The 23,023-nt window shown below is 38.1% G+C and overlaps 2 protein-coding genes across 4 annotated transcripts in view; both read right to left on the minus strand.

Annotated features, from left to right (window-relative positions):
• Positions 1-6,426, minus strand: part of LOC144018244 (laminin subunit alpha-3) — a 29,565-nt gene extending 23,139 nt beyond the window's left edge. Inside the window, exons 1-3 of one of the 2 annotated variants that reach the window (XM_077520484.1) lie at positions 6,039-6,426; positions 5,780-5,852; positions 4,462-4,623 (exon numbers count right to left, since the gene is read on the minus strand). In XM_077520484.1, the coding sequence (XP_077376610.1) occupies positions 4,462-4,623; positions 5,780-5,785 (168 nt within the window). In that variant the 5' untranslated portion in view covers positions 5,786-5,852; positions 6,039-6,426. The remainder of the gene's footprint in view (positions 1-4,461; positions 4,624-5,779; positions 5,853-6,038) is intronic. The other variant, XM_077520485.1, reaches the window with a different exon arrangement.
• A 1,793-nt stretch (positions 6,427-8,219) lies between these two features.
• The window catches only part of LOC144018222 (laminin subunit alpha-3-like), a 100,231-nt gene continuing 85,427 nt past the window's right edge, over positions 8,220-23,023 (minus strand). The window contains exons 62-77 of one of the 2 annotated variants that reach the window (XM_077520480.1): positions 22,354-22,495; positions 21,219-21,314; positions 20,979-21,133; positions 20,791-20,908; positions 19,346-19,486; positions 19,132-19,262; positions 18,033-18,167; positions 17,818-17,938; positions 14,500-14,633; positions 12,530-12,710; positions 12,262-12,420; positions 12,016-12,181; positions 11,700-11,842; positions 9,018-9,111; positions 8,811-8,930; positions 8,220-8,610 (exon numbers count right to left, since the gene is read on the minus strand). In XM_077520480.1, coding sequence (XP_077376606.1) covers positions 8,465-8,610; positions 8,811-8,930; positions 9,018-9,111; positions 11,700-11,842; positions 12,016-12,181; positions 12,262-12,420; positions 12,530-12,710; positions 14,500-14,633; positions 17,818-17,938; positions 18,033-18,167; positions 19,132-19,262; positions 19,346-19,486; positions 20,791-20,908; positions 20,979-21,133; positions 21,219-21,314; positions 22,354-22,495 — 2,182 coding nt within the window. In that variant the 3' untranslated portion in view covers positions 8,220-8,464. Of the gene's footprint in view, positions 8,611-8,810; positions 8,931-9,017; positions 9,112-11,699; positions 11,843-12,015; positions 12,182-12,261; positions 12,421-12,529; positions 12,711-14,499; positions 14,634-17,106; positions 17,344-17,817; positions 17,939-18,032; positions 18,168-19,131; positions 19,263-19,345; positions 19,487-20,790; positions 20,909-20,978; positions 21,134-21,218; positions 21,315-22,353; positions 22,496-23,023 lie in introns of those variants that run through there. The other variant, XM_077520482.1, reaches the window with a different exon arrangement.

Raw genomic sequence — 23,023 nt, forward strand, 5'->3', positions numbered from 1 at the left:
CGTTGTTATCAACGCCCACTTTTCAGCGAATATTCAATGGTTCATTGATGGTCACGGATTGTCAATTCTGCTTGTCAGCTGCGCATTGACCGACACTCCATTCATACGCAAGTCCGTGCGTGTTGTCGAGTTGCGCCGAGAGTGACGTCATGTAGCCGACGAATTCGGCCTTCGCAGGACCCAGCCTTGTGAATTTGGACACAGGCAGCGACGTAAGCCTCGATTAAATACACTTTCTGAGCACCGACTGAATGTTTCTATCCGTCGATCGGGATGAGGAAAGACTCTCGTTTTGGTATTTTTCGAGTCAAATCATTGGCTGAACATGCGGAAGCAGTTGGCGAAAATCGGGTGTCTCAACTACGGGAACCGACGGGAAACTTAAGTGCCCAGTTTTGAATGCAACTATACCGCACAATATGGCCAGCTGCAGGACAAGACAACAAAAATCGCCTTTTTTCATCAGCACTGGATGAGAGCACGGAGGAGCAGGCCACAGCACAGCTGCTTATCTTTATTCGTGGAGTTAGTGCAACTTTGATGACGCGAAGAACTAACATACACAGGTATGGTCACTTTTCCAACTTGAATGAGTGGGCTCTGGGTGGTGGGACGGTGTGGTACCGTCGCCTCGATGTAGGCAGCGTGGGTTCGCTTCGACACTCGGGAGACATGTTTGGGTGTGTGCGTGTTTGTGTGAGTGAGTGTACTTAAAAAATAAAAAAAACCTTGAATGAGTAATTGTGATTCTAAATTTTTCATGTTTTATGATATTTATTTTAGAAAACAAATATAATAAAAATCTACTGTGATATAATCCAACACCACAAATAGTGGTGAAGGTCGTGAAATATTTTGTGGTACATGCAGGTGCTGTATCACGTAAGTTTGATTTCTTAGCCTGCTTGCTTTGTGATTTTCACTTGGAAGTTGATGAGAGAGAGTAGCAAACAATGGTGGCCTACAAGCCAAATGGAATCTAAAAGTTTGAGAGGCTGCTCATATTCTTCATTTAAGTAAGAGAGGTTCTGCTTTGACAAGTAGATTTCCCAGTTTTCTATAATTGTCACGTGACACTGACAGACTCATGCGTCTGGCTGCGGCAGCAAAAAAAAAAAAAAAAGTTCTTTGTGCGTGGCCTCCTAGATCTCGTGACCTCACAGTTTGTGAGGTTTTTTTTTCCCTCTGGGGCTTTGTAAAAGATAAATCTTTGTTTCCGCTATTACCAACTGACCTGGAAAAGTTAAAACATCGAATAACAACAGCGATCATTTCAATTGATCCCGATGTGCTTCAATGTGTTTGGGAAGAATTCTCATGTCGAATTAATGTTGTTCGTGCTGCAAGGGGAGCCCATATTGAGCACTTGTAACATGTGAAATAAAATTTTACTGTTAGTAGAATACTTGTCTTATAAGTGTTATTTTTTTGCGATTTTTCCTTCATAGAATATTTGATCATGAAATAGGGTAATTCTTTTTCAACCAGCCTGTACATTAATAATTACATCCATAAATCCATTTTCTGAACCGTTTATCTTCATATAAAGGTAATTTGAACACACTTGTTATTTCAGTGGTGTGCATCACACTGGTAGTCCTTCGCACTAATCGGTAGCCAAGAAGTAGCTCTCATTTCAAAAAGTTGTTGACTCCTGATGTAGGTCATCACATATACAGTATCATAAACACACTATATAGTAAGCATGGCATCTAGTGTATCGCATATTTGATTATTGGCCTCTTCTAAAGTCCTCTAAACTACAAATGTTAGTTCGATACAACATATCACTGAGACTTAAGGTGTGTATGTGCGTTACAACTGTGTCACCTCAGACAGGAGAGTCACACGTGAATCACACTGTGCAAACAAAAACAGACATGCACACACTTTTGGGTGTGTCTGCTTTCAGACACACTCAAGTTTATGAGTAACAGTGAGGCAAGGTGAAGTTTCCCCACCTGTATACTCAACTTCCTCTAAATTGACAAAATTAAAGGTTGCGTTAATCCATTTGCTATACTGCTTTTCTTCATTCATGTCGAGGGTGAGATGGAGCATTTTTCATGTGTAGGAAAGGCGGAGGTCCCGCTCCTCCAAGATGACACAACGCTATTTCACTCAACACCTGAGAAGGTGATTGTTCTCCCTGTTCTTTCTCACTTGTGCAAATGGAAGCAGTTTGGAAGCGAGGACAGCTGTCATGCATAGCAATACAAAAACATAACGCTGAAAATTCGGAGAGAAAAAAAAGCCGTGAAATTCCTTTCTTTAGTTTTTCCTCTGGTCTCTTGAGCTCTCCCTAATCTGAGGTTGGTGAAAGATTCTAGTTTTGTAACCCTGTGGGTGGCAGGTACTGTCTGGTTGATCCTGGATTTGACTTTGCTTCATCTTTCTTTCCTCTGATCCTTCCTCTGGTCTCCTGACCTTCTGAACATCATAACTCTGGCGGGACTCTGAAGTATCCAGTTAAAGGCACTGTCTGCCAGTTTCACTCTGGAAAAGGCACTTTTTAAATACAGGATTTAAACAATCAAACTACTTCTCAACTTACATATCAGGGCTTGTCTTCATTTCTGGTGGTGAGTTCGTCCTAAACCCGCACCCCCCGCCATCCTGTATTTTGCCATTTTGTGTTTGTTTTGTAAACAGCGGGATGTTTCTGTGGGAAGACAGTGTTTACACCCCTCCAGCCAATCGCAGAGCAGGGGGGTGGTGTGTCGCAAACTGGGCGGGCGAACGTGTCGGCTTTGTGACGTCACTCCCGCGGCAATTTGAAAGCACGCACGGATTTATTTATTTTTCACTCACTCACTCACAGAAGTTTACATGTGTGAATGAGTGAGTAAAAAAATATATAAAAAATCCGTGCGTGCTTTCAAATTGCCGCGGGAGTGACGTCACGCAGCCGACACGTTCGCCCAGCCCCGTTTGGGACACACCACCCCCCTGCTCTGCGATTGGCTGGAGGGGTGTAAACGCTGTCTCTCCACATAAACGTCCCGCTGTTTACAAAACAGCTGTAGAATCGATTTTAAAGTTCTGCTACTAGTCTATAAATCACTAAATGGTTTGGGTCCTGAATATATCCAAGAAATGCTGATTGAGTACAAACCCAGCAGGGCTTTGAGATCTACAGACTTGGGCCAACTAGTGGAACCCAGAGTTCGAAGCAAACATGGTGAAGCTGCAATTAGCTATTATGCTGCACACAGATGGAATAGGCTGCCAACAAAAATGAAGTCAGCCCCGAGTGTAAATGCTTTTAAATCCAGGTTAAAAACTTTGCTTTTTTCTTATACCTTTGATTAGGGACTTTTAAACGGCTTTAATTACGTTTTTTCTTCTTCCTTTTTAATTATTATTTTTATTATTATTTTAAACTTCCTTACGCTAAATGTTTTAAAGTTTGCTGAATGTTTTAATATTGTCATTGTATGTTCTTTTTAGTAAATTTTGTAACCTATTTTTATTTATTCTTCTTCCTCTGAATGTTAACTAGTTTGTTTATGCTTATGTGTTGTCTGTCCTTGTATAAAGCACATTGAGTTGCCTTGTGTATTAAAGGTGCTATACAAATAAACTTGCCTTCCCTTGCTATTGCCCTTGCCCTGTAGTTAAGCAGCCTATCAACTTGAAATATTGCAGGCAGGAAATGAAACAAGAAGGAGCAGCTCAAGATAGTGTTCATACAAAGAGCACCAGGTGTGGTGTTTTGTTGAGAAAGTTATAAATGCAGCACGCATTAAAACAGCTGACTGGCCATAAATCCGAAACTACAAATTTTGAAGGAAAACAGTGCAATGTATTATTAAAAGCTGGATTTGATTACAGGTGAGTCATCCTCTTCCAGGAAGAAATGTGAAGAAAAAAATGTCCAACATTATTTAACATAAATTCATTCAAAATCAAACAAGACACTAACACATTGTCATGTCTGGGATAAGCTTGAGTTCATGACCTGTTAAGTTGGGAGGTCAAGTGTCTGTTTTGAACTGATGTAACCGTGATATAACCACCAAGTTTCAACTGGTTTTAGGCTTTATGATGTTTGTCAAGGATCTTTTATGCTATATGATGTTTGTTGTTGTCGGGATCAATCTGTAATTACTGGGTTAACAGCCAATCATAGAATTCCATGTCAGTACAAGTACTCACATGTCTAGCCACAACCAATGAGATTGATTGACTGTCTATTTTAGGGTTCTGAGAATTGTGTGTGTTTTGCCAGATTATTGTCCACCTGTCCTGCGCACTGTCTCTGAGTTTCTGCCTCTCAATGTGAATAAATAGATAAAATCTTATTTGTGTATGCGCCCTTGGGAACCAACTTTCAGCACACAACACACATATTTTTGAGGTTGTGCAAAAACATCAGTAACAAATAAATCAACGTTTGAGTGGCAGTAAACTTGTTTTTATTATTGCTGTAACATTAACAGAGTGCAGCCTTGGACTCACCCTGTTGTCCTGGTATGACGCCGGTGCCACCCAGTGTAGAGCTTGAATGGAAGGAGGAAGCTCCTGGACATCTGCCACCAAAGTATTACTGGCCACGTTCAACACGGATGGAACCTCTCGGCGGTCGGAACTTTCCAACCTCCAGCCACGCATGTCCACAAACTAACAGCAGAAAACATTGAGATGTAGATGAGAAAATAAATCAGTCATTTTGTGTTCATATGCTGCTGATGTTCACCGACATTCATCATCTAGTACACAGTGTCACAAAAAAAAAAAGTCCTCGGGGGCCGGAGTCCTGCATGTTTTTCAGGTTTCCCTACTCCAACACACCTGATTTAATGATCAGGATCATTATCACGCTCCTGCAGAGCTTGCTGATGAGCTTAAATATGAATCAGCTGTGTTGAACATGGGAAACCTAAAAAACATACAGGACTCTGGCCCTCGAGGACTGGACTTTGACACCACTGATCCAGTAGATATTTAACTGAAGTTTATTTGTACAAAAACACTTTTCGAATACAGTCAACCCATAAGCAGCTTTTTATTTTATTTTATTTTATTTTTATTTTTTAAAGAAAGAAAGCTAGCTAGCTAGTTGGATCACGAGCTGGATAGTTAGCTACTCTAGCTTGAAGAAATGTGAAGATACAGTGTTCCCTCGTTTTCCGCTGGGGTTAGGTTCCAAAAAATACCCGCAATAAATGAAATCCGCGAAGTAGTTGGCTTTATGTTTTACAATTCTTATAAATGTTTTAAGGCTCTAAAATCCCCGACCGCACAATTTATACACTTTTTCTCATTGAGGCATTTACATGTTCTCACATTTCTCTCTTGTTCAAACTTTGACACTGTTCAAACCTTCATAAATTTTATAAAATGGGTATATTACTGTCAAAAAAATATGCAAAATTGCACTTAAAAAAAAATTAGCGATACAGCGAGACCGCGAAAAGTGAACCGCGTTATAGCGAGGGAAGACTGTATAAAATATTTTAAACAAACGACAACTTCTGTGTTCGTTAAAACAGTTTTTCAAATAGAACATTTAGAGTGGTTTGAAGGTTTAGAGTTATTCCAACATCTATACTAATCTCCATTAGCCCGTCTCTGGTGTTTTGCATTATACGTTAGCGTTAATCTAGTGGACTTTCGTTCCCTTTTTTTCCCCGTCTCTTCAAAACTTCTCAGCTTAGTTTTGAAATTTGCAAACGTGATGTCATCCTCTGTATGTGCCACATGTATTGCGAATGGCTTGAAGCTTTCAGGCAGTCCCTTCAAGACCATGGCTACTAATAATCTCCCAACGTTTCACCTGCATTTCTCAATGCTGTGATGGCAGTTTCAGCTCTGATGATGTAGTCCATTATGCTTTCGTCGTCACCCTTCTGCAGTGAAGTAAGCATAGTGTACAGACTGATTATGCGGGGTTTCCCTTTCACGGCATAATACTCCCTTAAAATTTTTCAAAGCTTTTCTTCCATCATTTGGCGCATCTCTCATAATTAATGAGAGGCTTTTGTCATCGAGGAGGTGAATCATTTCTGCGTATGCGTCAGCATTTTTCTTTTCACCTGTTGCTCTTGCAGCGTTGGTCGTTGGTTCTTCCAGCAGTTTCTTTCAGCCCTATTAGATGGAAATGTCCCAACATTTTGGTCTCCCAAAGATCATACTTGCTTTCATCTCCGTCGAACGTCAGCCGAGGCAACCTGCTTGTCCCTCGTGGACCCATGATGCTAGTTAACTCTTCTTGCTAATTAGCCGTCCGTTAGCACGCTGTTCGTCGCGACTTTCTACACGGTGGATACTGACCAACTTTCCTTCCGAATGTCTCCTGGGCCCATAACCTGTTAAGTTTTGGCAGCTTAACGGTGCATTCGGATGAATGGATGAAGGAAAGATGTGTCTTTAGCCAAGTATAGCGTATTTATTGCGGAGCACAACAAAACACGTCTGCTTTCAACAGCATCCATGCTCAGAGTAAAAAGAAGATAAAAGAACAAAGGAAGATAAAAGAAAAGTATTCGAGCGCCTCACAGTGGCACAAGCACAACATTACACATCACCGAGGACATGAAAAATCTCTCAACACAATGATTCCCAATCCCAACCAATATGAATTATTATTATTATTAATTTATTGACAACTACAGTGAGTAACCCCGTTATTCAGTGTGGGGGATAAAACGGGATATCGTCGCCCTCTTTATAAAATGGCTTAATTATTTTATAATTTGACCTTTTTTGCCTTAAACATATCCTCAGGATGCCACCGTTCCCAATAAATATAATCAATATTCGGGTCAGTTTTCACCTTTTCTGGAAAAAAATACTTAAGTCGTTGTGTAAAGATGCATTACTTTATTTAACCCCCCCAAAATTCTTGACAAAACAGAGAGCGTTTCCCATGAATTCCCATGAAATCCTGGGTTGTACCCACCCCCTGCCAAAAAGTGAAAATAAATCCATCCATCCATTTTCTTAACCGCTTATTCCTCACAAAGGTCATGGGGGTGCTGGAGCCTAAGATAAAAAAAAACAAAAAAAACAAAAAAAACTGCATAGTTACATAGGCCGCAGGGTTCAGAGCGCATGAAAAAAAGTGTCGGTTATAATCTGGAAAATATGTTAGTTCCCCTAAATGGTGGGACGTTAATCCACAGCATCAATCATATGAACCAGAGGTGGGCACGTCAAAGAATTTTGAGTCTGTCATTCAGCAATCGTCAACAGTGGGGACTCGCCCTTCTATCATCGTTAATCCGTCAATATTTTGAGCCGAAACGTCATTTGTTGATTGAAACCACCTTCCATCAATGCTAAGTTCATCAATTTTCCCATCAATGCCATAAATAATCCAAAAATACTGGCGATTGTTATATTTTCAGAGGTTGAACTGGGCATAAGACGTAGAGATGTGAGGGTGAATACTGGTGACCATTCATCAATGTTTTCTGACCTTCCGCAGCATACACGCACATGAAGCATTTTAGACTTTTTGATGAGTTTCTCGTGGAAAACTGCATTCTCTTTCTTCAGTCTTCTTTTTTTCCTGATGGAGTTTTCTTGTACAGAGCTAGTTTCCACATCAGCAAAGGTGATTATGTGCAAATGCTTGAGATAGTGTAGTGTAGGTCTATAAAGGTTGGCTCTCTAGTCAATCCAGATTATCAAAAAAGAAATGCACAAAAATACATTGCAGATGTTTAATTGGCAATATTACAAAATGGTTTACAAACTAGTGGTCACAAAACAGGAATGCAAGTTTTAAACTAATCAAAAAAATCTAATTGTGATTCTTTTCTGCTTTTTTTGTTTCTCTCTTTGGCAATCAGAGGTAAACAATGTCTGAATTATCCATCAGTATCTTTTTGGGCCGTATTGTTTCATTTTAGTCATCAACTGTACTGAACTCAGGACATGCTGTTGTCCAGTGTAAACCGCATCGAGAACCACTCGGAAGAATGCATGCAAAAGGAATGCAAAAAAACAAACAAATGGAAAACAGTCATAGACGTATTTTCTTGGCCTTTGTGGGGACTCAAATGATGCAATAGGGACTCAAACATGCCAAACCGGAAAAGTAGCGAGCACCATCAACTGCAAACTATTGTTACATGAAGGTTTGGGTCCAAACATTTTTCATCTCCAAGCATCAACACAATATATATCCTGTATTTATATATATATATATATATATATATATATATATATATATATATATATATATATATATATATATATATATATACACATATATATCAAACATGTCCTTAAAGTGCTGTTGTATGTACTGTACACTGCAGCCCCAAATGACAAGTCACGAAAACGAGATGCATTGAGGAAATGGTGATGTCCATGATTTTAAAATAAATACATCCATACACACACATGACCATATATACATTGTGATACACACATTCTCTGTCTTCTTGGTAACAGATTGCACATGGTTATAGGTGGTCCCACGTTTCAGACAAAAACAACGCAGTGATGCATTTCAGCCCGGACATTCCTTGAGGTTGACGGGTCCGACCACCGAGGGCAACCTGGCGAAAGAGACGGACTCGCCGTCCACCTTCATGTCCTGGATGCAGCCCACAAAGGACGACGTGACGGGCGGCGTCCGCAGCGATGTCGCCTCACCTGCGGAGGAGAGTGCGCCTCAACTCAGCGTGTCAATTGATAATTGGCGTTTGGTCGAACTGTGCGACAGGGGGGACCACGTGGGCAAAAGCATTGCGACGTGCTGTGTTGGACGATTCTTACTATGGGAGTAATTTGAGAAAAGGGCCTTTTCGGTTGTCGAATTGTGTAAATGCCTTCAAGATGAGACGCTCACTCACCAGGAACTCCTCCCACATAAAGGGGATATTTGGTCAAGGTGTCGGTGGAAGACGGTGGTCCTATCTTGTACGTGTCCACTGTGTCCACGTGCAGTTGCACAACATTCTTCCTCTTGATGACTGCAAGATATGGATGTCAAGTCATATGTATGCATACATCATGTTTATATGGGAGTGAATGGAAATATGACGACGATAGCAATTTACCGGAAATTTTATGAAACGTTCCATCGCAGAGTGTCGTTTTTGGCTTCACAGACGCCATGAACTCACCTTTGCCATTGTTAACTAGTGCCACCACCTGTATCAAAAAAAAAAAAAAAAAAAAATGTCAGTTGCAACGCATTCATATAAGTTAAGAACAAAAAAGGAAAAGAAATGTATTGTTCAAAAATACCCTATGAAAATCTGTATAGTATTCCGTATTCTCAAATCACACATGCTGATTAAGCTTATTATAGTTAATGAAAAAGAAAGAAATAGCCAAAATTACAATTAAAAAATTATATTAAAAAAATAAATAAAAAGTGATATTACATCTTAAATTAACTATATTGATAGACAAATGTCCTTTTGCTCATACCGTACATGAGCTTTCGGGGTTCATATTAAATGTATTTAATTTGGAATAGCTACAGAATAAGAAAGGTCAAACAGTTTGAGAATTGTAGTTTTCTAATACACAATACCTAATGACATTATTATTTTTTTTAATCTTACCCTTGACAAATACTCCATATAACTGTATGTAAAAGAAAGAAAACTAATACTAAAACTACATAATAAAAACTGAACAGAAACAGAGCATTTTCGAAAAACCAAATTAAACTAACAAACTTGCTCTAAAAACTAATTCAAACTCACTGAATTGAAGAAAAAAAGTTAAAACAAAATAAATACTAACTATAACAAATTGAAAACTGCTGCGCTGATGCTAACATGTATACAAGATAGTTTTCAGAGCACCTTTTTAAGGGACGCTTGACTTATTGAACCATTTTCAGCAGTTAAAAGTTAATATTTTGTCCAGAATGAATGTGGTAACTTCACTATTTTTTTCATGTACAATTAATACCTTTAAAAAAAGTAATTTTTCAACTTGCTGTCGACTGATGATGACATCACCAATAGAGGAAGTAGGTAATGGCCAATCATGGCTCACCTGTTTTCTGAGTTTGGTCAGCAAACAGAGCCATGATTGGTCGTTACCTACTTCCTCTATTGGTGATGTCATCATCAGTCGACAGCAAGTTGAATATTAATTGTACATGAAAAATAATGAAGTCAACACATTAATTACAGACAAAATATGAACTTTTTACTGCTGAAAATGGCTCAATGAGTCAAATATCCCTTTAAAGAAACTGAGTATGAAAAACAGTCAAATTAAATAGTGTCCCTGAGCTATAATGACTTGGCGCCCCCACTTTTTTAAAATTTTTTTTTAATCAAAAGTCCATGACCTGTAATAGTCCAGTGACTCACGATTTGAAAAGACAGTAATTGCTTTCATGTGACAGTTGGACACAAAAAAAAAACCCAGCCAAACTAGTGGTGTCTCATGTCCTATCAAGAGGCTTTAATGCATCATAAAATAATCATGGACGTGTGTTCACATTCTGGCACACGCATGGCGGAGTGCTGGAACGTACTGTAAATCACTTGTACAGTAAATAAAGAGCTGATAATGAGTGAGGTGATGCTAAGGAAGTTAGCATCATGATGTGGCCTTAGCTAGCAGGTACGCCATGCTAGTTTGGTATCATATTCAGATTAAGATTCACATTCTGTTTATCCTAACTGTGCATGGTTTTAAAAGTAGTCTCTTCCGAACATCCGTCCATTACTAATACTTCGCCAATGTAACGCAATGCAAACGCTTCCTTTCCACGCTGAAAACAAACGGCGTATTGTATTGCTTTTGCCTGTGACTAGCACACAAACCAGGCAGATTGTTAAAGTCAAACGACATTTCAACACATTTTGGAATCAATATCATCCTCACAAATCGAACATGCTTTTCAATGAGTGGAGAGATTTCTTTCACCGAGTTGACTGCCATTTTGAAAAAGTGATGTAAGCTAGGAATTGTCAATTGTTACCTCCTACTTCGTTTTTACCGAAAGTCAACTCATTTGTATTTACTTGCATTGTATTTTGAGATTTTTTTTTTTTGTCAGTGAAGCTTTTCACTGGGAAACTTTTACCTAATTTAGTGACACACTTGAAATTTATTTGAATTTTAACTTATCCTTTCTCCATCTGTTTGTTATGCTACTAGCTAACATAACTAATTGTCTAATTAGCTATTTATTTTCATTTTACTCCCTTATTTTGTTTCATTTTTACTATGTTTTAGTTCGGTATGCACCGTACTTAATTTTATTCCTTGTTTGAATGTAATAATTTTATTTTTTACTTATTTCAATTTATATTTTTTACTTTGTCTGATTCATTTTGTTGTCTTATGTATTTCTGTTTTACCTTACTTTTTATGACCGTAGTTTTTTAATTGCAGATTTTTGGCCACCCTACTCTGTTTTACTTAGTTTGAAATGTATTTTTCTGCCTTATTTTCATTCAATATTACTGTGTACTTGGGTGCTATATAGGTTTGATTTGCTTATATGGCCCCTTCTATGAACTTGATTTATGTATTATATGTTAGTTTACCTGACTCCCAAATTGTAGTCTAATTTTCTTATTTACTGAATTCAATGGAGTATAATGATGAATAGACTTTTGAGTTCATTCTTGTGTATCCATGAGCCCTTTTTGGACATTGCAGAACCAAACAGATACGAGCATATAATCCACCCAAGCTGCAAATGGTGCCCCTAAAAGGTCACTTTTGTGTGATAGTATTTGTAACAGCCAATCAGTCCTCACCTCTCCTCTGTGCAGGTAAATACTGACATAATGGCCTTGATGAGTTCCACTAGAACCGCCCACGTGCAGCAGGAGCCCAGTTGGCGTCCTTGGGCGAACATTAAACAGTAGCTCAAAACTGGATCCCACAGCAAAGGAGTCATCTGGAAGGCAATTTATAGATAGAGATTCTTTGTTTTAATTCATGTTAAGTAGAGCATTTATGTAAATAGAATATCTGTCAAACTAGAATTGTATGTATGGTATGACTTGATGTTTACATTGCAGCTCAAAGAGTGAGCCAAATGTTGTGGTTATATCAGTAGTGAGTTCTCACTGATGACGACGTGCGCTCCGTTCCCCGCGAAGTAGGCCCCCCTCTGAGTGTGGCCCTCAAAACAGGGGCCGGCCCCGTGGTTTGTGCTCGGATTCAGCATGTGCGCTCCGTTCATGTTGAAATGGCGCACGCAGCCGGACATAGTTTGCTTTGGGAGGTTCTTGGACTACAAGTAACCAAAAGTACAAATCACAAACAAGAGTATTTCACGTGTAAGATGGTGGGATCTTGATGTTGTAAAATAACCTTTAACTCTTTGTGGAGGTAGTCCGGGGCACTGCCCAAGAACACGGGCGACATGAAGTGCTTCATGGAGGCCACATCAGCCGCACTCAGCAGACCATCCTGCGCTCGTATCCCGTCCACCACCAGGCGGAATTTCTTCTTCTCCAAACTGAACATCACCTGCAGGAAACAGCAGTATCATATACACCTATTGTGCAGTGGAGCGGAGTGGCAAAACTATTCTGTTTGTGATTCAAAACAATCGGTCTACTTTTGTCGGTCTACTCACCGAGTGCCACTTTCCATCGTTGTACTTCTCCCTGTTGAAGATCTCGTTGTGTTTGCCCACAGACAGTCGGATTCTCCCTTTGGACATGTACAGAGCCAGGTGAGCGTCACCTCCTCGAGTCGCGGCGAAGAACAGCAGGCCCTCTGGGGATCGAGTCCGGATGTCCAGGGAGAAGTGCGGCCTAGAGGGAAAGAATGATTTACACTGATATTCAGTGCCAGCACAGGTAAAACGGATATTTGGCGTCTTTTATCCGTCATTGGCAGAGAATGAGGTAAGTCCCTCAAATTGGGTGAAATTGTGAACCAAGCACTGGGTTCAGAAGAGACTGAGCCAGTATGAAGTTATTTATATTAAAGGATTTGACCTAGCACGTTAGATTAAGATTTGGTCAAACAAGGGTTAAAACTACCATATTGAAGAGTTATAGCCACCAAGAAATGGGTTACCACGTTAGTCTCCAACCTTTTTTCCACCACGAGCTACTCTTAGAAAAGTAAAACAGCATTGAGCTATCTTTTTTCCTCCCTAATAATGAAAAGACCTCAAAGTAAAATTTAAGGTACATTCCCTTCCTTTAAACATGGAGAGTGAATTACAAAGTAGCCTTGGTCCAGAATAAAGAAAGCAAGCCAGTTACCAGCTGCCACACTCATTTATGTTACCAGTCAGGCACTCGTTACTAATGCTAACAGCTAGCGGATAGCCACTCACGTCGGAGATTTGTGCCGTGCCATACAATGACGGCGTAATTAACTAGCGATTTCTTAGCGTTCTAAATTAACAATTGAATATGAGTTTGGGATAGCGTTGTTTTGATGTTTGTCGCAACTAATGTCAATAAAAAGTATGATAAGAAAATCATAAACGTCGAAAAGGGAAGTCAAGCTAGCCATCACGCCACCATGAGGTCAAACTTAAAAATAAGAGTCTACTAAGACATATTTGCATTGCTGTCAGTGTATTATTTGGAACGCTTTATTTTGAAGTTCTTTCTATATTTCTATGAGCTTCTCAAACTACGCATGGTAGTGGTATAGCTAATATGAATAATAGGGATTGGCATTGATAAGCATTAAGACGTTAGCTTTCGGCTAACGTTGGACTCATTCGCTAGCTCCCATGGCCATCACCATCTTTAAAAAAAAAAAAAAAAATGTTTATTTATTATTATCAATAATATTCAATGCGACGGCCATAGCATTCTGTGATTTTCATAACGAAATATGGACAATCTGTAACAGTTGGCAGTTCTGGGTTTGGCATTCACCATTTTCAAATTTGCTGATTTTATTTTTGTGGGAAATGTATCCTCTGTTATTTGCTGGAAACTAGACTTAATACTGATCTGATGGCTGGATCGAGATCGGACGATATTTTGTATTTCACGCTGTATTGCCTTAATTTGCCCAATGATCAAATATGTAATTGATAAGACATTACATGTTAAAGTTAATGTCTATCAGCATTTTTTTTTTTTTTTAAGATTCCCCACATTACCTTTCAATTGACACCAATTATAAATGGGTTTGCACTATTTGTGGGTTGGCCCAGTCCCTATCCCCTGCGAACAGCATCGGTGGACTGTAGGGTAAATATAAACGTTTTTTAAATATATATATATTGCGCCGTCTTCTGATCAAATCGGTTATCTGTTTGTTCAAATTCAATCGCTGACCTGTGATTTGCTTCCACCTGCTGGCATGGCATCTTGGTGCGAAGAACCTACTGTATGTTGAAGTGAGTGCTTTGTTGCCATCTTGTGGTATCCACAGGCAATTGCAAGCCTTTTTTGGGGTTGTCAGTTACTCGTAGGGCTTGACCCATACTCCTCGCGACCAAAGGACTAGGCTCAGTGTAATCAAATGCAGGAACAATTATGTAAGTGAAAAGACAAGACAAAGGACGAACTGTCTTACAATAACTATGATGCGGCATAAGATGAAAAATACGTTTGGACACTCACTCACCTGGGCTGCAGCACCTGCAGCGGTAAGCTGTAACTCAAGCGGCTCACGGGGCCCCCCATGTGATAAGCGTCTGTCACAAGGCCCGGTAGCGGGCACGGGGAGGCGCTCTCGTTCATCCCACGCATGGCCACGCCCTTAAACACAAGAAGAAACACGCCAATCAAAGCTGGTCCTTTGAGAATTCTAGCGTTCCTGTCTAAAAAAATCAGGTGGTTGCAGCTTCCGGTGATGTCCTAAATACAGCATGAGGGTAATCTGATATACCGTATTGGATATTTTCATTAGAACACACACACACACACACACTCCAAATATTTCTAGTTGATGTTTGGTTTAACCCTCAGTTACATGACCACAACATTGGTTATTTAACACATATTAAGTTTGGGATGTGTTACAATGCAACACTCATGGTTGTTGTGTGCTGTGAGCAGGGACAGATGAGTGCACAAACCCAAGTCAACATGTTCTAATATGCCCTGAAATACTAATTATAAAGGCTTTTCAGCAACGTTTTTTTGCCCGCCAAATAAGAGCACCTTTTACGTTAATTCTTTCGACATTTAACGTTATGAGGACGTCGTCAACATTTTGTGATTCACTGCACACTCTCATGCTCCTCTTTTTCCTATGAAGTTAACTACTTGCATAATTTAAAAAGAAGCTTGACATGAACAAATATTCTGAATGTCATATGCAAACATTTATTAAATGCTTTACTTAAGTTATGTAGTTATCTTTATTGCTCAAACACAACCTGTGCTACCTGTCAAGCTAAAGGATCATCTGCGGTCAAAATAAATAATAGTGCGATTAATCTGATTTGATAAATAATTAATGCGATAATTGTTTATGATTAATCAATGAGTTAACACTAACAGCACTAATATAGTTAAAACTTAATTCTGATAATTTCATATATGTGATTTTTAAATCCAGTATAAAAAATGTCAAATTGAATTGTTAATTTTCATTGTTTTATTTTGTATGGGATGCACAAGCAAATGATGTAATAATCAGTCTTGAAAGTCCCTCAAAGAATCAACTTTAAAGAGCTGAGGGATGTTTATTTTTATTTCAATCGCAGCTCGTATTTCACACAAGCAGGATCTACGATGTTAATCCACCATTACGGATCATATCTGTAAAGTTTATGTAGTTCAATCCATGTGGGTCAGGATTGTAATTTGATATCTTTCTCCAGTTGTAATTTCAAAAGAGTTGATAAGCAAAGTGCGCCATATCTAAATATCACTAGCAAGGTAACTTAGGTAAATGATTATATATATATATATATATATATATATATATATATATATATATATATATATAAAATACTAATTAAAAAAATGTGTTATCATGGTCACATTGACGTGACATGAGGCAGTTATGATGTAATAAAATACAGGTTTGTTTACATTCACCTAGCCATGCATTTTCTATACAGCTAATTAGAGATAATTGACAAGTAATCAATAACAAAAAATGGACATTTTAATAATCGAGTATTCGTTTAGCGCCACTGTTTAAAATAAAACTGTCCAAATCCTGCTATTTAAGTCTCTCAACTGTAATTATTCTCTGTAGTCCTTCAGAGAAGACTGATTAGGATCTTGTGTGTTTATAAGACATTTGCAAACGTAAAATTTTACTTAGGAAAACAATAACCGAATCAGTGACTGAATTCGTTTAAAAAACGTTGGCAAGTACATCATCAATTCCTCTTGTTGATATTGATGAATTGAGTTGATACTGCTGAAAATACAAAAAGTACAATAATTAGCTAACTGTGAGAAAAAAAATGTAATACACTTTAATTGTATCCTAGAGCTCACCTCAACTCAACTTTATTTATAAATAAATACGTCACGTCATCACCAAGGTACAGTAATTGAACCCATTCTGCCTGCACAAGTCAGATGAGTGAACCACTACACCATCAGTGACTCGAGTTAATAAATAATATCCAAACTGTATTCAAGATTCAAATGATGATTGATGCTGCATTGATGGAGTGCTTGGGTGTTACATGGAAGAAAGAGACAATGAGATGATTTTAGTCAGGCTTGTTATTTATGAGTCGTTTAAGCAGAGACACATCTGAAGAGAAAGAACATGGCGTTGAATATATTACATTTTTAAAGCCGAAGTCAACCTTAAACATTTCTTGACAATAATATGTGATATGTGACCTCACTACCCAAAACATGACATTCTGATTAATATTACGTTTGTGGAATATGAGTTATGAAGCAAAATCCAGCCGTCTTGATCCATCTCAGGGGGCGGCCATTTTGCCACTTGCTGTCGACTGAAGATGACATCACAGTTGCTCAGGGCTCAGACAACAACCAATCACAGCTGATCTGTCTTCTGAAGCTGAGCTGTGATTGGCTGTTACCTGAGACCTGAGCAACATTGATGATGATAATAATAATAATCCTAATCATAATAATAATGTATCAGATTTATATAGCGTTTTTTTTTTGTTCTTTTTTTGTTTTTTTTTGTTTTTTTTAGCCCTGAGCAACTATGTCATCTTCAGTTGACAGCGAGTGGCAAAATGGCCGCCCCCTGAGATGCATAAAAACGGCTGGATTTTGCTGCTTAACTCATATTCCACTAACGCAATATTAACCAGAATGCCAAATTTAGACCAGTGGGGCTGCATGTAACATATTGTCAAAAAAAATTGGGGATTTGACTTCCGCTTTAACTAGTTGAGATGGTCCATAGGGTCATGCAACGTGTTGCTCTTAATGAATGACAGCAAAGAGAAGAGCGTGGCACAATGTTATGATTAGACGCTCATCAGCTGGTCTTTAGGCTCCTCCTTCTTCATCTCTGGAAATGAGGCAGCAGAATAAAGTCAGTCAAACAAATCAAGTCTCACGATTCTACAGCAATAAGGACCCGGGATGGGCCCAGTAGAACGGGAATTTGACACATTATGTGGAGCTTCATGGCAACAATGTTGGTTTTTCAGTGGGTGCTGCCTAAAATGGCTGTCATAAAACTGGAAAAAACAAAACAAAACAAAACACGATAAAGACAAGTACACTCACACAGGAGCTGTTGTCAGCCACAGCTCACACCCAATTGCTCACATGGAGCATTTTGGGGGAATCCTCCTCTTATATTGGCTCAAAACATACCTATTTGTGATCAGGCAATTTTATTTGGCGTTTTCTGGTGGCTTCTTTGTTTGTAATCAAGTATGTTGAAGAGTTTGATTCAGACACAAGTAATGCTTATCCTCCATTTTTGTGGTGTGTATCGTAGAAATGCGTGTTGTCAGAATGCAAGCGCAACGCTCACCTTCTTGGGGTCACGATTCATCATCTGTTGGATCGGACTGTCGGGGGTGCACACGTCCACCAGGACGTTTCCGGATGACTTGAAGTTGGTGAAGTCCTCGGGCTTGTACATGTGGCTGGGCCTTGGAGCCCAACGAGAAACACAGCGTTAAAAAAATAAATTAAAAAAAATCAGATTTCGGTGCAAAGCGGATGCGGCTCGCCGATGACCATCACCGTCTGGTGTAGAGGTTGGAGATGCAGCCTTTGAATTTATCTCGTCCCAGAATCACGGAGCCACCCGAGTCCGGCACGGGGACGCTTCCACTCTGCTCCACGCCGCTGTCGTCGTCATCAATGAGCATCTGCGTCCTGTAGGAGGCAGTCAATACACTTTTTAACCTGGCTTAGATAAAAGATGTGTTACTAAAAGTATATTTTAGCATGTCATTAAAAGTATATTGTTGCATTATTGCCCTGTGTTTGGCTGCCAACCAGTTCAGAATGTACCCCGCCTACTGCCCGAAGCCAGCTGGGATAGGCTCCAGCACCCCCGCGACCCTTGTGAGGAAAAGCGGCTCAGAAAACGGATGGATGGAAGGGTTGCATTATTCACTGAAAAACTGTCTGACTGACTAACAAGCCACAAGATGGCACCAAATCCTTGTATATCAGAAAAGTAGGACTACGTACTTTTCTTTCATTGGTTAAGTATTGGTTAATATACAGCCATTGTTCCAGCCACGGCTCCATTGTTCATCACTTATTGAGCAATTACTTGGCGGGCCACTAAGGGGGAGTGCCTCATAATAGTGGCGGGGAAATGGACGGAAATCTTCAGGCAAAGAAGACTCATGAGCTTAGTATTATTATTATTATTATTAATTTATTTATATTACACACACACACATACACATACATACATACATACATATATATATATATATATATATATATATATATATATATATATAATTTATTATTACTATTAATTATTATTATGTCTTTTTATTTTTATTATGTATTATTTATTATTATTATTATTATTATTATTATCATTATTATTATTATTATTATTTTATGGTTAATTCTATCGTTGATTATCGTGGCTTTATTACCTGACCAATATATCGATAATCGCGTTGTCATATCGTGAGATAATCGTGGCATTGAGGTTCGCTAGCCCATGCACTATAAAAAAAAATAATAATAATTTTTTTTTTTAAAAATACAAATTTGCGCTTGCGTTTGTCACAATTTTCTACAATTCTGTAATTTGTTCTTTTCTATTTTGACAGTCAACAAATTGGCATGGATTAATGTGTCAATTTCATACCTGCCATCTTTTCTGAACACAGTCAAATAATGCCACTGGCCATCGTTGTATTTCTTGTTGGAAATCCACATCTTGTTGTTAAAAAACACAACCACGTTGCCATTTTGTAAAGCCAGATGAATCCCGTTGGCCTGGATGGAATCAAACAATGAATTCCGAATGAGGGAGTTGAAAGCAAAGTGATGTTCGTCATCGCTGGGTTACAAAGACTGACCGCTTTTTTCGACTGCAGGAGGATGCCGTCGTTATCGGTGCTCCTGAAGCCCAGCGAGACCGAGACGTCGCCGGTCAGGCTGAAGTCCGGCAGGTCCGCAGACAGGGAGCTTTTCGGCATGAACTCTGCTTTCCGAGAGGTCTGCACAGGGACACGACCGATGATAAGCAAGCACACATAATTCACTATCAGAATATTAGACAATATAATAAATAACGGTTTAAAAAAAAAACAAAAAAACATACAGAATATTTTATAAAGGATAAAAGTATTATTATTGATAAAATAACTGATGTTATTGAATGAATTCAATGATTATTTTATTAATGTTGGTAGTAAATTAGCTAAAAAAAAAAAAAATTCCCGGGCCAGAAAATAGATATGAAATAAATCAATATGTTAAGAATAATTCCTAGCTGTTTCTTAGTGCAGTAAATGATATTGAAATATTAAATGTTGTTAAATAAAAATAAATAAAAAATCTACAGATTGTTTTAATATTGATATGGCGCTAATAAAAAGTATTATACAATATTTTACCTGTCTGTAACTTATCCTTTAAAACTGGCATTTTCCCAACTAAAATGAAAATTGCAAAAGTTATCCCGATTTATAAAATTGAAAAGAAACATCTTATTTACTAACAGACCAATATCATTATTTCCACAGTTTTCAAAAAGTCTAGAAAAACTACTTTCACATATATTTGACAATTTTAGCAAAAAACAATCATAACAAAGGAGTAGGACTAGATACGTTTTTGTACTTCTTCCTACTCCTTTTGATCATGTAAATTATGATACTATTGACAATTTGTTTTTGTTTTTTTAACTACAACTTGTTTTATACTGTGACGTGTTCATATGTTCAATAAACCCAGTCAATCAATCATTAACTAAATTCAAACCCAAAAAAATGTATATGTTTTTAATACTTTGTCCTTCATTCCCCAAAATGTATTTAGAGTTTTTTGTTTTTTTTTAATGCTAGAGCATACAGAAGGCTTTGATGAAGCTTCTGACCTGAAGAGGTTGCTTAAAGCAATGGTAGTGATTACAAAAACGGCCAGCAGGTGGCAGCAGAGTATAAGTGATCAGCCAGGGCTATGTTGCAACAAGCTCTTTTTCCCAGTGTTTTCAACAGGTTTGTGAATAATGAGGAAACTTATGATGCTAATTGCTGCAAAATGGAAACAAATAAAAAATCCTGATGAAGAAGAGACTTTTGGTAGGTTCCATGTTTTTATAGCATTAGAATACAATATTCTGTGGACCTTGCAAAATCAGTCCAAATCCAGTAAAACAGCCAGTTTCAAAATTCATTTAATCTGACTGCATATTTAAAGAATAAATGTACAAATTTATCTGAATAGAAACTGTAAAAGAATCTGTCTTTAATAAAGAACGGCTGATTCTTATAGCCATTCTCAATCAATCGTGACTTACCAGGGACTCTTCGGGACAACCTCTGCTGATGCCCACTTCCTCGTCGATCAGTTTAAAGTTTTGGTCGAGCTTCACGTTTTTCAAGCAGCCTTTGAAGGGTTGCATGGTGATGTTGTGCCTGTTAGCAGACAGCCGAGTTAGTTTGACGCCAAGCTCTCTTACGTGGAGCATAACTCAGATGTGCATACTTTTCCCTCATTTCGAGGGCTGCACCGCCAATATAATACTCTTTGAATTCAGCGGCGGTAAACTGGGCTTGGGCCTTAGCCACTTCGTTATTGGCTATGCGGACTGCAAACTTCCCCTTGCTTACAATGATGAGGATGTCCACCCAGTCACGTGTCTGGGGAGGAAAAATAAATAAATCACAAAGAAAATGACGAACTATTAAAATCACAGTGTGAACAAGTAGCTTAGCTTTGACTTACCGGGAATGTTTTCAAGTTATTTGTGGCTGGTTCTGACAGCAAGTTGCTATGCAGGTGGACGACACCCTTCTCTATTGTCACAGTGAAGTAATTATCCTTTGGCGAGGAGCAGAGGTTTAAAGATCATTCCAGAATTCCCCCATGAAATGTCCAATAAGCAGTGCACAAAATATGAAAATGTTTAGTAAACGTCACTGTCGCTCATTCCTAATTATTCTCCAAAATCCAAAATAGCCTTTCTCTCTCATCGCTCTCGAATACCAACTTAAATATCAAATATAACTGATAAAATAATTAATAAATCATCTTTTTGGGGTACGATTTTATTGATATGTCTTCCTTCAAATTGTTAGCATAATAATGTTCTGAAGTTGCATCTTTCCACATACACCGTTTCAAAAACCCTTTTAGCCATGTTGATGAAGAGGAAAAATGTGACGTGAACGTGATTCAGCAGAAATAGCATTATCATGCTAACTGCTCTTGACCGTGGGTAGCTAATGCTAATGTAAGTCCTCGCTTTGTATTTCTTCCATTTCCCCCTCCATTTTCTTCAATGTTTTCAGCCGTAATGAATGCGTCACTCAAATCAACCAACCCAGTTCCTCACATTATCAGAAAAAGACACATTAACACATTCATTGCCAGACCAGCAAAAAAAAAATGCATCATTTGACGTCTTTTTCCGTCAATGGCAGTGAATGAGTTAATATGCGTTGTTGTTTTTTTTTAACATTGTGTTTGTTTTGACCAATTAGCCTCGCGACTAATATAGCTCACAAGTACGCATGTGTAAAAACTTCCACACTAACATTGATTTTCAACATTATTGCTGTAATTGTAATAAACATAACTTTGTTTAAAAGTGAAATATATAAGTATGTCTTTTTAGGTGCCTTACTACTGTAACAGCGCTGCACCAAAATCAGCAAAATATATGACAAACAAATTATCTCATTAAAAGTGTACTGCTGACAGACAAGATAGACAACCCGGCCTTTTACCTACACATAACAATCAATAAAAAAGTTTAAAAAAAATGGCCCATTTTCTAAAAATGTTGCCTTTTAGTTTTGCTTGACCCTCAAATGATTGCAATGGAACATGTTTCATGATGTTATCAAGAATAACTTACCTCACTGCCAATATACAAGAGCAGCCCGTTTTCTGCATGTGTCAGGATGGATATCTCGATGCGGTGGAATAATGCCTGCCTTTCGATATTCACGCGCCCGTAACCAGTGCCTTGGAAGAAAAATCCCGATGGCGATACATACCTGCGTACAAGCAATCACAAAAACAAACAATCATCATTCATTGCTACCTGGAAATAATTTTTTCCAGTATTTCAAAATTGACCCAAAACTTTTTATAATGTATTTTGCATATAATAATAATAATAATAATAATAATAATAATAATTTGGGCTAAATGATTATGGAACAATAATATAATTGAGATTTTTTTCCCCCAAAAATGGCGATTGCGATATAATGTGCGATTATTTTTTTCAAAGTCCTTTTCAATTATTATTAATTTTTTTTTCCCCAACAAAAAGCTTATTATAATAAACAATTTCATAGCTATTATATATTACAAGAGCTTAAGATAAAGGCAAATGAAGCCTTTTAATATTTTTTTTCTACTAGTTACAATTTACCACTCAACATATCCAACTTTTCATGTTGCATGAAACATGACATGTCAACACCGTATTTATAAATAATTTGAATTCAGTATAAATATTAAAAGTCACTTCGGTCACTAAACTCACACATACTAAAGTGTAGGCAAAATAAAATTAT

Source organism: Festucalex cinctus, chromosome 1, assembly GCF_051991245.1.
Source record: "Festucalex cinctus isolate MCC-2025b chromosome 1, RoL_Fcin_1.0, whole genome shotgun sequence".
Taxonomy (NCBI): domain Eukaryota; kingdom Metazoa; phylum Chordata; class Actinopteri; order Syngnathiformes; family Syngnathidae; genus Festucalex; species Festucalex cinctus.